This window comes from Aspergillus pseudoviridinutans (genome assembly GCF_018340605.1).
Source record: "Aspergillus pseudoviridinutans IFM 55266 DNA, scaffold_2, whole genome shotgun sequence".
Lineage (NCBI taxonomy): Eukaryota > Fungi > Ascomycota > Eurotiomycetes > Eurotiales > Aspergillaceae > Aspergillus > Aspergillus pseudoviridinutans.
In genome coordinates, this window is record NW_025091282.1 from 2219198 (window position 1) to 2235658 (window position 16461).

General features: G+C 52.9%; 6 protein-coding genes across 6 annotated transcripts; 4 read left to right on the forward strand and 2 right to left on the reverse strand.

Moving 5' to 3' along the window:
* Positions 1–1378: 1378 nt before the first annotated feature.
* Asppvi_002834 (C2H2-type zinc finger protein) lies at positions 1379–2239 on the forward strand (the record flags this gene model as incomplete). Its single annotated transcript, XM_043298813.1, has 1 exon — positions 1379–2239. One exon carries the CDS (start codon positions 1379–1381, stop codon positions 2237–2239), a length of 861 nt encoding a protein of 286 aa, XP_043154748.1.
* Positions 2240–3757: 1518 nt separating this feature from the next.
* On the forward strand, positions 3758–5734 carry Asppvi_002835 (uncharacterized protein; the record flags this gene model as incomplete). The annotated part of the gene is made up of 2 exons (XM_043298814.1): positions 3758–4130; positions 4215–5734. 2 exons carry the CDS (start codon positions 3758–3760, stop codon positions 5732–5734), a joined length of 1893 nt encoding a protein of 630 aa, XP_043154749.1.
* Positions 5735–6444: 710 nt separating this feature from the next.
* Positions 6445–8652, reverse strand: Asppvi_002836 (uncharacterized protein; the record flags this gene model as incomplete). Its single annotated transcript, XM_043298815.1, has 1 exon — positions 6445–8652. One exon carries the CDS (start codon positions 8650–8652, stop codon positions 6445–6447), a length of 2208 nt encoding a protein of 735 aa, XP_043154750.1.
* Positions 8653–10698: 2046 nt separating this feature from the next.
* clf1 (putative cell cycle control protein (Cwf4)) lies at positions 10699–12777 on the reverse strand (the record flags this gene model as incomplete). The annotated part of the gene is made up of 2 exons (XM_043298816.1): positions 10699–10941; positions 10993–12777. 2 exons carry the CDS (start codon positions 12775–12777, stop codon positions 10699–10701), a joined length of 2028 nt encoding a protein of 675 aa, XP_043154751.1.
* Positions 12778–13146: 369 nt separating this feature from the next.
* Positions 13147–14694, forward strand: Asppvi_002838 (U4/U6-U5 snRNP complex subunit PRP31; the record flags this gene model as incomplete). Its single annotated transcript, XM_043298817.1, has 1 exon — positions 13147–14694. The coding sequence occupies one exon, from the start codon at positions 13147–13149 to the stop codon at positions 14692–14694; it is 1548 nt and encodes a 515-aa protein (XP_043154752.1).
* A 713-nt stretch (positions 14695–15407) lies between these two features.
* Positions 15408–16254, forward strand: Asppvi_002839 (uncharacterized protein; the record flags this gene model as incomplete). The annotated part of the gene is made up of 2 exons (XM_043298818.1): positions 15408–16032; positions 16088–16254. 2 exons carry the CDS (start codon positions 15408–15410, stop codon positions 16252–16254), a joined length of 792 nt encoding a protein of 263 aa, XP_043154753.1.
* Positions 16255–16461: the final 207 nt, after the last annotated feature.

Below are 16461 nucleotides of genomic sequence, written 5' to 3' on the forward strand. Positions count from 1 at the left end.
GTATTCTACAAATGAAGATGCCTATTTTTGCTCCACTCCCTCCACTAGTGCTGTGGATTTTTGTATTCTTTTACCCAAACCACCAAGCCACTAGTTTATCCATTGCTCACTGACTTTCAGCATGGCCAGAGCTCCTCCGAAGACCCTGGACGGGTTTCAAGATAGTCTTCGTAACTTCTGTAGTCAGTCTTCGTCGTCGTCGTCGCCGTCGTCGTTGCCATTGTCGTCGTCGTCTTCTTCATCTTTTAATACTCTTTGGCTTCATATTTTCCTCTCTTTGCTCCATCTCTCCCTTCTCCTGACTTCCTGTCATTCATCACCTTTTCTCCTATCATCAATCTGATTTCCGCTTCTCTAACCCCTCTACACTCTTTTCTTCTTTCCTAATCCGACTCTTCCGTTCCCCTCCTCTATAATCGCTCCCGCATATACCGTCCATCATTGACATCTCATCTCTCCTCCTTTTACCAAGTAGTTACCGGACTAGTTCCTCGTCGAGAGGTCTATAGACCATCCAGTCTGCTGTCTTCATCGATTCTGTCATCATTTGGTGACCATCTCAACTACCGCTAAATTCATTATCGCACATGCGCTAGAACGTTGGACTCTACTTATTTTCCGGCATCGGAATTTTTCTCGCCTTGCACTTCTCTAAACGATTGTGGCGGGAATCTTGCTTCACGCATTTCCAGTTCGAGTTTTCTGTCTGGTGCATAAGGCGAGCGGTACGACCGGGCCAGTTTGAAACCTCTGTCAAGGGCATCGCAACGCTCCAACAATCGATTTCTTTTTGCCAAGAGAACAGGGGTATTTGCTCTGCGATAGCTGCTCCATACTGACTTATATCGGTTGGCGGTGGGTCGTTCTTGGCCCTTGGCTCTTCTTACGATCAAAAGGGTGTGTAAGACCCATCCGGGAATCCAGCAACGTCAAGACAGGCCAGACTGTAAGGCAGAGACGCCTTAGTTTACTTGTCAAGCTGCTACTGTTCGATCCGCGCAATCAATTGCGCTCTCTGCAGATCTGGTCGTGTTACACGAGCGAAAGAACAAACATATTCAAATACAGCTGGTTCGTCCATCTTCCTTTAATACCGAGATTCTTCTCCTTTGACGTTTTCCTGTGTGCTTCTTCCCTTCTTTTGTCTTCTTCCTCTTTTTCTTTGAGCATTTTCAGTTGAGGTGGACGGGCGGTCTTTACGGCCTCAGTCACACAGTCTTGAACTTGTTTATGGAAACAAGAAAGAACAGGGGAAAGAAAGCAAGCCGGGGGAGATGAAGGACGGACTGAGGGTTAACTACAGACAAGAAGCAAAAACGGAGAGCTAATCAGTCATCCTTTAATTCAGGTGCAGTCAGTAAGACTGCTGGGTCAGGAGATGGCCAGTTGCAAGTCCAGCTTCGTTTCCATCTTGAACAATGATGACCATCCATCATTTGCAGTTCGATCAAGCCCTGGGATCTCCAGACAGCCGTCCACCTCTTCATCATACTCGTATCAGTCAGAGCAGCAGCCACGAACTCTGTTACCCGAGTACAGCTATGGATCTCCCAACATAGAGTCAACTGCACGATCTCCTGGCAGGGTAAACCGACAACCGTTTGACCCGGTTTCGGAAGCGATGCAGCCCGCGTCGCCTGGATCCTCTGATTGCTCTTCCTACGATTACATCCCTCAGAACAGCGCGGTCAGTTACTATCGCTCTGGCCGGCAAGATTCGTACGCTTACCCCCCTCCCACGATTGCACCCGCCGAGAAGCGTTTGAGCGGCAACTCGGTCTCTGACCCCCCATCCCCGCCGCGATCCATTGGCGGATCGAAAGACGCAGCGGGGGCCAAAGGGACCAGAAAGAACAAATATCCTTGTCCATTCGCGGCCAGCCATGGATGTTCAGCGACTTTCACAACTTCGGGCCACGCCGCACGCCACGGCAAGAAACATACGGGAGAGAAGAGTGTTCATTGCCCCATATGCAACAAGGCCTTTACTCGGAAGGATAACATGAAACAACATATCCGAACTCACCGCACCCATTCAGAAGACATGCCTTCGGGAACAGCCGACTGCGACGGCGAGGCTGCCAGCAGCCGGTGGGCAACGGGTCGAACCAGCCCACCATATAACCATTCGCGGTCGACGAGTCAGTCGCAGACAGATGGGATTGTCTATCACCGCAGCACGAGTACCATGAATATGACAACGTCTAGCGGAAGCCAACGTCGGCATTCGCCTTACTGAGTTGAAGACTCTGTATGAGTTGATAATGAGCAGCCATGCCTGAGGTGACCATGAGTTGAAAAGAAATGAAAGAGAATTCATGAGAAGGCTGTAAGGCAAAGGACATGGGAGATGCCACATATTCTATCGAAAATTTTCTTCTACTCAGGAGTACAACTCTCAATCGGTCTAGCTTTTGATTCCTTTGGAGTCACGGCGTTTATATCAAAGAGGCGCAAGCGGTGGCTGCTGTGCAGCACGTTTTCTTTGGCACATTTCTTCAGCTCAGAATTTTTCGACCTCTACCGTCTGGGACAAGACGGAAAAGAGGGCTACAAGTATCTCTACGGATTTCGATCCGGTGGAATGGCTTGTATATACCATGTATCATCTTCCTGCGTGATTTGCCGACCGAATTGCCTGTTGTTCACATTTGGATTTGTGCGACCGGCTTTTTAGCACTTTTTATCATATTTCTCCATATGTCTTTTCATTCTGCGTGTATACCATGACCTCGTGGTCTGAGGATGTCCATGAAGGACCTTTGCCGCCATGTACAGTACTCTCTATATTGATTGATGATGGTCAGCAAAAGGAAAGCTACCATCCCTAAATGATACGAGATATCATTCTCAATTACCGATACGAACTTTTGCTGCGTATAAATCCTACAATGGCCTTTGAACGTGGCTCTCTCATAGTTTGGTCGAGTACGGAGTAAAACAGATTAAGTTTTGTGGGACAGACAGAAAAAAGGGCGCTGCTGAGGTTTTCCGGATTAAGGGATTAGTACTGTATGTATCAGTGATTCAATATAGAGATCAAAAGCTTAGGGCACTGGAACCACGGTACTAGGGCTTCTGGAAACAGGAACCGATGGATCCAGAGATGGAGCCGGAGAAACCTTGGGACTACATGAATATAGATAGTAGATAGTAGATAGTAGATAGTAGATAGTAGATAGGTAATAATAATAACAACCTGTAAATGTGGCTGATGTTGCCTCTCTATCCAGATTCCAGACTCTGTAACGCAGCATGACGTAGGTGCGCCTGAATGCCTGATTAGCTAATTTGATGCCCAGTCCTGCCTKATGGATACCTGAGTGACTGGGTAGCTTACAGCGAGTGCCTGAGGCCCAAGGAGAGTACATCAGACAAAGACGAAGATGAGCCACAATAAACAAATGAAAGAGAAATCATGCCACACTCATTTGAGCACAGCCTCGAGAGGGCGGCAAATAGATAGTATCAAAGTATGAAATGGCAGTCCAGTGAAACCATTCTCATTCGACTCGAGTTTCACCAGCTCCATCCAGATACGTCACGGGCGCTTCTTTTCAGCCCGCTTGCTTTGCCCCCCGCTTTGGCCCTTCGGGTGTTAAGTTGCTTTCTTTATCTTTCCTTTCATCTAGTCTGGCCATCTTCCTTTCCATTCCCTCTCCTCATCCTATTCTCATCCTTTTATCATCCATATGCACCGTCTTCATCACGTTTAGATTCATCTACTCCATACCAGCTAGTGTTACCACTGCTGACGATGGCCTACTACGACGATCGTCACTACCGTCCCGCCCGCGATCGATACGCCCGGCCAGGACCTCCCAGCTACGATGAAAACCCCTACTACTATGCTGATTCCCGCAGTCGGGCCTCAACGGATCTTGTCCGTCGTCGCGACGGAAGTAGCGAGTCCCTGGATGACCTGCCCCGTCATTATCCCCCCAGCGATTATGGCTACGAATATGGTTATGGATACCCCCCAAATCCAAGACGCTCTCGAGTAGCTACCGCGCAGGAGGGTGTGCGCAGATCCTATTCGCTGAACGGGAGGAGGGGAGCCTATTACGAGGAGTCAGATTACTCGTATCGACCCCGCCATGAGCGTCGTTCGAGGCACGACGGCGATAGATGTATGTATTGCCCACGGAAACGCTAGATGCGGAGTTGATGGACGAGAAAAAGATAAAAAGTAATATGATTGCTGACTAGTGTAGCCGACCGCCGCAAGTACTCCCGTTCTTCATCAAGCAGTCGCTCTCCGCCCCGTAGACGGCGCAAGTCCTTTTCCGAGCAGGCCCTGGGCGCTCTCGGTCTGGGCGCTGCGGCGTCCTCGGCTTCCAGACACCGTGACCATAGCCGTGGTCGTTCTCATGGTCAGCATGGCCGGTCACACTCGTACTCTCCCTCGCGCTCCCGCAGCAGAGACCGTCACCGTCGCGACAAGAGCGAGCAGCGCATGGCTCAGGCTGTCCGAGCTGCGCTGACCGCGGGAGCTGTCGAGGCCTTCCGTGTTCGCAAGGAACCCGGCGAGTGGACAGGCGAAAAAGGCAAACGCATCCTCACAGCTGCAATTACCGCTGCCGGTACAGATGGGCTGGTCGACCGTGACCCCAATAAGCACTCGAAGCGTCACATCATCGAGTCCACGCTTGCGGGGCTGGCGGCCAACCATTTCGTGAATGGACCACGGTCAAAGTCGAGATCCAAATCCCGCGATCGCCGCTCCGGGGGCGATAGCAAGCTGAAGAACCTTGCCGCCACGGGTGCTCTGGCTGCAGTCGGCAAGGAGGCCTACGACCGCTTCAAGTCCCGCTCCCGGTCCCGTCATCGGGGCCGGTCCAGCTCACGCGACAGCTACGATGATCGCGGCTCCCCACGTCGCCATCACAAGCGGAGCAAGAGCGTGACGGACTACATTAACCAAGGCATGGAAGCGCTGGGGCTGGGGAACAAGGACAAGGACAAGGATGACCAGCGAGGAAGACATCGTGGGCGGTCCTCACGCTACGATGACTACTCGGACAGCGATCGGGATAGTGAGCCTGGGCCAAGACGGGCCAGGCACTCCAGAGATGTAGGTCGACCTCGTTCTGTTTATGCCACGCAACCACCAAGTTCTGGCACCATCACTACGTCTAGAGCCAGGGGCTCATATGCTGACGACGGCCACCACCATCACTCCAGCTCGGACAATGAATCATCTTCTGACCTGGGAGACAGTTCCGATGAGAAAAAGCAGCGCAAGAAGCTCAACCACCAGGCCCTAGTGACGGCAGGTCTAGCCACCATAGCGACGGTCCACGCAGCACACGGGCTGCACCAGAACATGGAGAAGCGCAAGCAGCGCATGCGGATGGTGAAGGAAGGCGAGATGTCGCCCGAGGAGGCCCGCCGGCGCCGGATCAAAGCCAACCTCGCCGACGCCGCCAACATCGGCCTCAGCGCGATGGGTATTAAAGGCGCCATCTCTGAGTGGAAAGAAGCCGACGAGAAGCGCAGGGAACGAGCCGAGTTCAAGAAAAAATGCGCGGAACATCACCAAAAGCGTCAGCAGCGCACGCGCAGCAAGAGCCAGAGTGCCGCCGGCCCGTCCTCGCCCTCCTGGCGCACGGTCTACCCGGACGAGATCGAGGAGAATGCCAGTTCTTCGGGATACTTGCGGTCACATGCTGGGAAGGTGCGATCGCCGAGTGTCGGGGCGGATATGAGATACCGGTCTTCGTATTGGGGGTGAGCGTGTCCTCTTGAGTTTTGGGGCTGGTTTCTGGAGCCTCGGATGGTATGCCGCAATGATGATTATGATGACACGATGCCGTATGTGTATCACGACTTGATGACTTTCGGGTTTGCTTTGCGCTCTTCTTCATTCTCTTTCTTAGCGTTTGTGTATCGGGTCTAGAATGACTTAATAGCCTCATTGCTCTCCGCAGAAAATTACATTTACCCTTTTAGTTTTTGTTTTGATAAACGTGCCAGCGATGGAAATGGATGATTTGTGACATGGCGTCAGTCCACGATGCATATGGCATTGATCCATTCAGATAGAAGGGAGTTGTGATCGGTATCAATACCGATGGAACCCTTGATCAACATAAAGAAACAAGACAAAAAGTCTACGTACAGTCCAAGCCAGTGACAAGACAAAGACGGAGACGAAAAGAAATAGAAGAGGGAGAGATACAGAGGGATTGAATCCAATCAATATACAAACACAAACACCACGCCTTCCAGATGCCTTTTTCACACGGGGAGGGGTAGATAGATACGTAGACAGACAGATGAATGACAGATATGGTGGGAATTAAGAACAAACAGTCAGACGGGAACGCTTCAACGCTCGCTCTCTTGCAGAAGCCAGATCAAATCAAATGCAGGTGTGACGACGCTTGATGCTGATACTATGCTTGATGCTAGATGAACAGACACGGTAGCAGGGGGGCTAGACTATCGATCGGCATTGAGATTCAGCCAGCTTAGATCCGAGTTCGGGTTCCTGCGCGAGTTCGCGGGCGCCGGTGCACCTGGGAAGGGTGTGGTTGGCATGGGCTCAAGCGCATCTGGGATCAAGACGCTCGAGCCGCGCGTGTTGATGGTATCACGTTCGCGGCCGCTGGGGTTGTAGAAACTGCGGCTGTAGGTACTGCTGGGTGGACGGCCGATCCAGCTGTGGTGCGGGGCGCCGCGCCACTGCGGATCCAGGCCCGGGCGGCTGATCGTTGAGGCGCCGTCGGGGCGGTCATGGTCATGATCGAAATCCGTGTCTGACGCGGCGCTCAGGGAGCTGGCACTGGAGATGCGGGCGGACTGCGACTCGGCGCGCTTCAGCATCTGGCCAATCCTGGGGCCGTCCTCCGTCGTGGGGCTGCCGGTGACCACCCGGCCGAGCGGCTTGGGCTCCTCCAGAAAGCTAAAGTTCAACTGAGGAAGGGGCGCTCCAGGCCAGGCGCTGATTCGATCCTCTGCATTGGACCGAGGGGCCGCGACGGTCGGTGTGTTCGCTAGGTTGGTATTGGTGCCGTTGTTGTCTTGGAAGTACTTGCCCCAGCCCTCGTCCGTTGTGCGGTCCCCGGGCGGTTTGTCTCCGAAGGTCATGTCTTGCGCCTCGATGGCCTTGTCTGCACCGACCGAGTACGTGCTGGATGGCGTCCAGTCACCGTTGGACTGGACGGCTGTCAGAGGACTCGGCTTGAGCGGCGTCGATTTTGGTCCATAGCCTGGGGGTCCGCCGGCTGTCCTAGGCGTCTTTTCATCGGCGGCCCTGCCAGAGAAGATGGCGAGCGAGTCTACCGATGTGGACGCGAGCGGAGCTGTACTCTTAGCCATGGGATAGGCCGAACGAGTCAGGGGCTCCATGCCCTGATCCTGGAAGCTCAGACGGTCCTTGTCGTTGGCCCGATCTTGGCCCTGGTTGGCAGCACGCTTGCGACCCAGCTTCGTCCTATGAAGGAAGAAGAGAATTAATATTAGGATTAGGATAATGCCCACCAGACTGCCAAGCGTTGCTCCGATGATAGTACCAACCCTGGCGCCAGATGAATCATCACTGGCGGCGGTGCTCGTACTGATACCCGAACTGGTGCTGGTGGCGGTTGGCGTAGACGAGGACGATGTTGTTGTTGTTGTTGTTGTTGTTGTTGGGATTGAGGCGAGGATCTGCTGAGAAGATTTGTCTCCGTAGAAGAGCTTGGTGGTGTTGACCCAGCTATTGGATGTCTGGTTGAAGATGGCCAGTGAATCGGTACCACTGCCGCTGGAAATGACCACCAATCCGTTATCGCCTTGAGCGAGAGAGTAGTCCGATCTGGTCGAAGATGACGCTAACGTTGAATCGTATGTCGGGTAATCGGCCACAGAAACCTCCCTTCTCCTTTTTCTCCTCGAGGATGATGCCCCCAGATCTGTACCAGAGCGCGCGGGCTGGCCACCAGGATTGAGCAATGCGATGCTACTCACGGTGTTGGGCGAGACGTTCAGGTTGAATGACTCGAGCGCCTTGCTTCCGTCCGATCTATTTAGTATCGCGCATCTCACATCGCTGGACAGAGGCTGGGGAAGGAAGGCCCCAGAGGAATGCCAGCCATCCGAGACCGAGAACAGATGGACCTCTTTGGGAGTCGTCGCACCACCTACCAATGCTGCTTCACTATCGCTCCAAGGCAGAAGCACAGGTGATGTGGTGGGGTACTTTGCTGAATGAGCGTCGAGGGTATACGGAAAAGCGGTGCTGATAGTAAACGTGTCGGACGAAGGGTTCGAGCTATCCGTCTGACTGCCCGCGTAGACCAGCAGAATGGAGGAAGCTTTCAGATATACCGCGCCATGGGATGTCCGATTTTGCATCGTCCGCTGAGCTGACTGCAACGTGGTCCACTTCTGGGAACCGAAAGCGAATCGCTGCAACCCTGGGGGAGTCGAAGACGAGCCCGTACCACCGATCACGTAGAGCGCTTGTTCATCTTCCTTACCGTCGATCCCGCCCGTCACACATACGGCATCGGAGACCAGCTCGTCTCCATGGGGCAATTCACTCCAGGTTCCATTGCGTTCTAGGGTGATGGCTGCGAATCCATTGGCGGAGTAGGTGTAGAGGGTGTTGTTGTAAACGACCGAACAATGGCCCTCCAATTTTACAGGGGGCTCCGGAACGATCATATCGATTGGATATTGGTGTTATTTTCTGGTGATGAGGGAATGCGATGCGGAAAGGAAGGTCGAGTTCTTCGAGAAGACCAGCCGAAGACAATCAGTTGATAACCAGCCGTCCGAGGTCGGGAAGAAGGACGAATCGACGGAACCAGGAAAACGAAGGTGACTACCAGAGTGCTATCTCATGGTCGGGGACTAGAAGTTGTCCAATTGACAAGCGGGTCGGCGACGAGATGATTGCAGAGTTGAAACGAACGTGGGTGCTGGTCATAGAATGGACGGTCCTCCACGTGTCTAGCGATGCTGTCGAGTTGGATAGTGGTAAGAGTCGCAGACTGAACGTTAGGAGTCAAATGCGATCATGAAATACAGGTCGAATCAAGACCGAGTAACGAAGGAATGGCGACCTGGAGGATAGGATGATGTCAATATCAATTCGAGTCCAGCGCTTCAGGGGTAAAGATTACAATAACAATGATAGGATCACAGTGTCAAAAAAGGAATGATAATGACACTGGTACAGAGGTTCATACGTCGAATCAAGGGTCTACCTGAGCAATGAACGACAAGGAAAGAGAGGAAAGAAGAATGGAATAATCAGGAGATGGATTGTGAGAATCATAATAATAATAATAGTACTGGTAGTGGTAGTGGTAGTGATAAGAGCGTACGGAGCTGTGAGTGGTACACAATCGTGGGAACCGGAGCAAAATATGAAACAACGGTTCTGGAGAGCAGCAAGAGGGGGTGGCTCGGAGAGTGGAACAGATCAAGAGGTCGGAATCATTGATGATCTTGAAGACTTACGATTTTGTTTTGGCAGTAATTTAGTTTATTATTCCTTTGCTTGAGACGAAGGTGGATAGGAGCGAAAAGCAAAAAAGAAACGAGAGAGAGATGATGGGGGACCAGCACGAGTGCACAGCACGGCGTGTGATGAAAAGAGAGGGAGGGACAGAGAGAGAGAGAGAGAGAGAGGAACGAAGCAGAAAGAGCTCAGAGTAAACAAAAAAAAGGAAAGAGAAGAGAAAAGAGAGACAATCAGGAATCCCCTTAGTTCATGACTTACGAGTAGTAGTCTAGTCTGTGCTCACCATCAGAGTCTGAGATGATCAGACGATCCAGAGGATCCCTTGATAGACTGACTTCATACACATCAACTCTAGACCTGAACCCAGTGTTGCAGTCTGGTCTCTATCACAATCTTATATCTATCAAAATAAACACCTTATAGACATTCATTTCCTGTGCAGGTTACCTTGCATCAGGCACAGCATCCAGTGCAAGGAAGTAACACCTCAATTAAACATCATGGTATTAATATTGCCTCTATCTACCAAGTACTCCGTAGAGCCCTATTTTCAGGGGCTCAGAATCAACAAATCTCAACCATGGTTTGTCGGTCCATACCACATCATCGCAAGAAATTGATTATCCTCAATGATCTCATTCTTCTAGGAGACTAGTATCAGAAGACTTGCCCCTTTCTTTCCGTTCAGCAATCTAAACCTCTCAATTTCCGAATTGGGTCAGTCTGAATCATGTCGTTATTGGTGGGGTTAAAATTGCCGCCAAGATGAATTCAGTACGGTACAGTATATGACAATACATTACTAGTCAGGCACAAACCCAACACAAATGCAGGAACATGACGCAAATTGGTTGACTGATGAGTAGTACTCTTTTTCTATCCGCGTTTACGATTATAATCATGACTAAGATTAGGATTCTGGCTACATTATCACTCAGACCTCAAATGAACTGAACTCGGAATCAAGTGATACCTGAAATTGAAGAAAGACGGTCCCACCAGCCACCCGCTTTTCAAACGACGGGTCATTGTTCGCTTCGGCTGGGCTACTAGTGTGATCCACTTTTGCTTGGCTTAGCACGTGCAAGTAACTACTGCATCACCATATGAGAGTATGGAACGGAATGCTATATCTGGTATCCTTGACCTCAATTCCTTTGCTGTAGAGTACTCGTACTAGTAACTGGAGAGCGCACATATGCTCGACATCTCCCACAAACCTAAACACCCGCGTGCAGCGCTCATGGTCCTGCCTGTCCTCTGGTTTGCTTCCATGTGTGCGCCGCCTGCAGAATTTTCGTCAGGCTCGCCGCTGCCTGGTCGTCCGCCGGGAACACATAGTCCATGTACTCCTCGTACCGGTCGTCGTCCAGCTTGCGTCGCTTCTTGACCCGCCGGGGCATCTGCTCCTCGATCTTCTTGATGTCCTCCGGGAATCCGTGTGTATGTTCGAAGGCCCGCCAGGCGTTGAGAAGTTCCACGCGCTGTAGCTTCGTCAGTAACATCTTCCCCAGACACATGCGCCAATAACTCACCTCTTCCTTCATCTCCTTCTCCTTGAACACCTTGTGGGCCCGGTCGAACACAGCGCGCGCCCGCCGCTTGGCCTCGTCGCTGACCGGCCGCTCCTCCTCTTCCTCCTCTTCTTCCTCCTCCTCCTCTGGCACGTTGATCTCGAACCGCGCGTAGTTGATCCACACCTTAACGTGGTCTGTCTTCTGCAGGAGACGCTCGTACAGCTGCCGCACCCGGTCGTACTCGCCTTCGTACTCTTCAAAGTCAATGTACGCCTTCCAGACGAGCTCCGGCATATCCAGCGTCGGCTGATCGATCCCAAGCTCGAAAATCGCCCGCGCACGCTCCGAGTCATCTAGTCCCCGCTCCAGTTCAGCGTACTTGATCCACGATTGGCTGTTGGACGGGTTCCATTCAATCCGTTTTTCGTACAGGGTCCGGCACCGCACGAACTCGAACAGCTGCCGCTCGAGCTCGATGTAACCCCGGAAGAGCTTGTCCTTCGGGCACATCCCAATGGCCTGGCCCAGAGTCTTCCGCGCAGCCTGCAGATCCATCTGGCGGATGTCAAACTGCGCTTTTAGCAGCCAGATCTTGGCGAAGGTAAACTTCTTATGTGGGATCAGCTTTAGGCATTCTGTGTAAATCTGGCGGGCCCGATCCGCATCCTTGGCCTCCATCTCCTCCCAGATAGCGTAGAAGATCCAGAGGTAGATGTACCGTCTCCAATGCCGCTTCTCCTGCGACGGTGGGATCTGTGCAATCGCCCGTTCATAGACATCTCGTACCCGGTCTGGATCGCCCGACGTTTCTTCCAACCGGGCAAAGTCAAACCAGACATCGTAGTTTCGCGGGTTCTCCTTGAGCTGTTCCTCGTACTGCACCCGGCGCTTGGACAGGATCACATCCTCGACGCCCTCTCGGTCGCCGAACTGCTTCTCAAACGTTGTGTAGGCCTTGTGAAGCGCCATCGCCTTGGAACGGGGCAGCCGGTCCAGGGCGTATTTGTAGATCGCTCGCGCCCGCTCATACTCCTTGAGCTTCGCCTCGAATTTGGCGTACGCGATGAAGAGCTTCTCGTCCATGAAATCCTCACCCAGAGTCTCGATCGCCATCCCGTACACTTCCCGCACCAACTCACTCGTCCCATACTCCTCCTCGAACCGGGCCCATTTGATCCAATTCCTCGGCTCCGGGTGGACGATCGTAAACCGCTGGAAGATCGCGCGCGCGCGCTCAAACTCATTGTACCGCTTCTCAAGCTTGATATACGCACTCCACGCGCCCTCGTCCGGCTCCCATGACATCCACCGCTCAAACACCTGCCGCGTACCCTGGATATTCCCCAGCGTCTCCTCCATGTACACATACTTGTACCAGAACTTGTCCACGCGCGGCAAGATGGTGACTGCCCGGTCCAGCAAGTTCCTCGCATGGTTGATGTTGMGATTCCGCATCTCCGACTCGATATACCGGATCCAGAGCACCACCGAGGTCGGGTTGACGTCCAGCGCCCGTTCGAAGATCGATCGCGCCCGGCGGAATTCCTTCTGCTCCAGTTCCCAAGACGCATACCGCATCCAGTTGTTCATGTTAATCCGATTGCGGCGCACATAGTCTTCAAACTCCTTTCTCTTGCGGCCCTGGTACTCGTGCAGTTCTTCGAGGTCCGCGAATCGCTGTGTCGGCGCCTGCAACGAGGGCTCCTGCCGATCAACAGCCTCGCGAAGCAGCTGCTCCGCTGAGATCTGGATCGGCGCGGGGGCCTTGTTCTTGACCCTGGGAGGGCCACGAGACGACTCCATGGTGCCGATGGGTGGTGTGTAGGAGGTACGATGGGTCAAGGTATCAACAAGCGGAGATGGCAAGTTCACTTTCGGTCGTACGTGTAGATAAAGTAGCACGCGCTTAAAAGAAGAAGTCGGGCTCGATCAGCAACCAAATCTGGACGTTGGATCCCCAACTCCAGTTGATCGTTGTCGAACAAGTCCGTTGGTTCTTTGGTCCATCAAAAGTCGGAAGCTGCGCTCTGGGTCTGTGACGGCACCCGGATGACTAAGCGATAGTTACTTTCTTAGCGCTGTCCAGTTGTGGCGGGCCAACAACAGTATTTCACCTTAACCAGCAGCCACACTTTTGCTTCAGCGGTTGCCTGTGGTTACACTGCTGCCATCATGTCGAACGCGGAGGAACTCTTGAGAGATTTCGAGGAAGATGACGAGGAGTTCCAGGCCGGCGAGGAGATTGAAGAAGATGTCGGCGAAGAGGTGCAACGGCCAGCGCCCGAGGTCACCAACGAATTTGACGTCGCCGTGTCGACTACCGACGAACTCACACGCCTTCACAAGAGTCTCCGAGACCATTACTCGATCAGATTTCCAGAACTAGAAACTCTGGTTACGAATCCTATTGACTACGCAAAAACCGTTGCCATCTTGAAGAATGGTCCCCTTAACGATATCAAGGCCCTCTCGTCCTCGGCCGATAATATGGTCGGTGCGCCACTCAAGTCCATCCTGGACGGTCCCTCGCTCATGGTTGTCACGGTGGAGGGAACAACGACGCGTGGACGCGAAATGACCGAGGCCGAGCTCAAGGTCGTGCTGGATACTTGTGAGAGGATTCTCAAGCTAGATCGCGAGCGGACGGCGCTTACGCAGAGCATTCAGTCGCGCATGAGCCAGATTGCGCCTAATCTTGCCGCCTTGATAGGACCGGAGACTGCAGCCCAGTTTCTCAACCAGACCGGTGGGCTGAAGGAACTGGCCAAGATCCCAGCGTGCAATCTGGCCGCGCAGGGCTCCAAGCGATCGGAAGGGTTAGGATTTGCTACGAATATCGGTATCAGATCGCAAGGCTTTCTCTACCACTCGCCCATTATTCAAGATATTCCGAATGATCTAAAGAAACAAGCAATTCGAATCGTCGCGGCTAAGATGGTTCTAGCGACTCGGGCGGATGTGGCCAAGTACAGTCCCGATGGTTCTTTGGGCGAGGAATTGAAACAACAGTGCTATCAACGCTTGGAGAAGTTGACAGAGCCTCCGCCGAACGCTGGTGTGAAGGCGCTTCCGGCACCTGATGACAAACCTTCTAGGAAGCGAGGTGGACGGAGAGCGAGAAAGGCCAAGGAAGCAATCGCTATGACTGAGCTACGGAAGGCGCAGAACCGGGTTGCATTCGGCAAGGAGGAGGCAGAAGTCGGCTATGGCACTGGCGAAGGCACCGTAGGTCTGGGTATGCTGGGACAGCAGGACGACGGACGGGTCCGGGCGACGCAAATAGACCAGAGAACCCGGGCCAAGCTCAGCAAGTCGAACAAGGGCTGGGGAGCGGCCACCCCGGTCAGCGGGACCGCCTCTTCTCTGCGTGGGTTTGGTCCGGGCGCAGGCGCAGGCGGCACCGCGAGTGTCCTACAGGCCAAGGGTCTACGAACTTCCGGAGTGGGTCCTTCATTGGCAGGCGTCGCCGGCACGGCCAGTACAATTGCCTTTACACCTGTGCAGGGTCTCGAGCTGGTTGATCCCAAAGCGCAAGCCGAGCTCCAGCGGAAGCGCAAGGCGGAGGAGGATCGATGGTTCAAATCAGGCACATTCACGCAGGTGGGCGGTCAGAGCAGTAGTATAAATGGCGGGTTCAAAGTGCCTCCATTGCCCGCAAGGAAGAAGGTCGACACCGGCGAGGGCAAAATGGCGCCACCTCCGCCGCCCGTGAAGCCATAGCTTTATCCGTGTCTATTTTATTTGATTGTTGAGCATTGACGGCGTTGGGGTTCTGTGATCATGATACCAAATAATGATAGACCTTAAATGGAATAAAATATATCCACATCTCGTTTCCCTACATTGCCGTAGAGCCGAGTGGCTGGAATATGGAAGGAATATCGGCGAGCCAAGGTTCGGCTTTGTACTGCAACTCCGAACGAGCGCCGATGGCGTGCGCCGCGCAGAATTTGGCGCAATGGACTGCGCAATCGGTGACCTATTTGCATTATCTACTTTTAGAATTTACATTTGTGTGATATTCGCATTGCTGAGCATCAAGAAGCATTCTCTGCGGCATATTGTAGACAGTGGATAGCCTCGCCTCTATCCCAATGTGGACACACCTGACAGTATCCACAAGCAGAACGTCAAGATAGAACCCATGGAATAAAATACTGATCATGAACCAAATTCAAGGAATGAATCCATCCATGAAGTATGTGGGCCGGGGGGTGTTTCACAAAGCAAAGAACCATCAAGTCGAGATATTGCGTGCTCGGCTCGGCACTGTCTTATAAAATGTGCTTCTCCTACATCGTAGTCAGTTTATTTCCGATCAGGATAGTCCATCACTAGCATTGCCAGTCAATTGACCCGTAGTCATTCTCTGACGCTATAGCCAGGTCGAAGTCGAGGAAGAGCAAGAGCACAGTGTGGTGGACATTCGCACCATGGCCCCCGGGATACAAGACTCGCCGAGCGAGCTCGCAGCAGCAGTCCTCAATGATGAACAGGAACAATTGTCTTCAATAAAACGAAGCAGACGCCCGCTCTCGCTCTTCCATCACAGCCTGGTCACATCCGACATGGACGCGCTGAACTTCCACGCTGCCGCATCCCTCCAGCTGTGCTTCAGCCCCTATCAAGATGTCACCGTCAGCAGCACCACAGAATCACACTCAGAAGCGGAAACTCAGCTCCTCATCGCATCACCCTACAACTCCCCCCTCCACCTCCTCAACCTCCAAACCCTCGATACACCCAACCGCCTCCTCGCCCTGGCCCTCACAACCCTCCGTCCCGTGCGCGCCGACTACGCCACAGCGCCATACGCAGACTCCTTCAACTGGCACTCTGTCTTTGCATTCCTGCGCGATCTGAGCACCCGTGAGGGGCACAGCTGGTCCCGAACGAAATTCTACGTCGTTGTCTTCCGGTCGACGCTGTTGGCGGACGTGGATGCGGACAGGATACATGAGCTGGACTCACGGTCGCATCAGGAGGCGGTGGCTAGTGGGGGGTTACTCAAGTATTGGTTTGGGACGACGAATGCGCGGAGGGAGAATCTGGCGACTTGTAAGTTTCCTTCTTTTCTTCCTTTGCGGGGCTAGGTTGATGATGGTTGATGTAGGTGTCTGGCGGAGTCGAGAGGATGCGCATCGGGGAGGGACGGGGCCGTGGCATCGGAAGGCGAGAGGGGCAGCTAGAGAGCTGTATGAAAAGATTGTGTTTACGACAATGGAGCTGGTGGTTGGCGATGAGGGGCGGGAGTGGTCATTTGGGGAGTGGACTGGTTGATTTGTAGAGATACCCTTTGTTTGTAATAGAGCATGGAATTTACTTTGACCCAAGCTAGGTACTTTCGATTGATATTTATCCTATAGGCTAAGACTGTCTGTTATCGTCAATGACTCCGCTTACTTAAATGCAGTAACTAGGTATACGCTATAGTTATCGCATGGAGAATGATTCCCCGCATGTCGAGAGAGAATGGACCCATCGTGC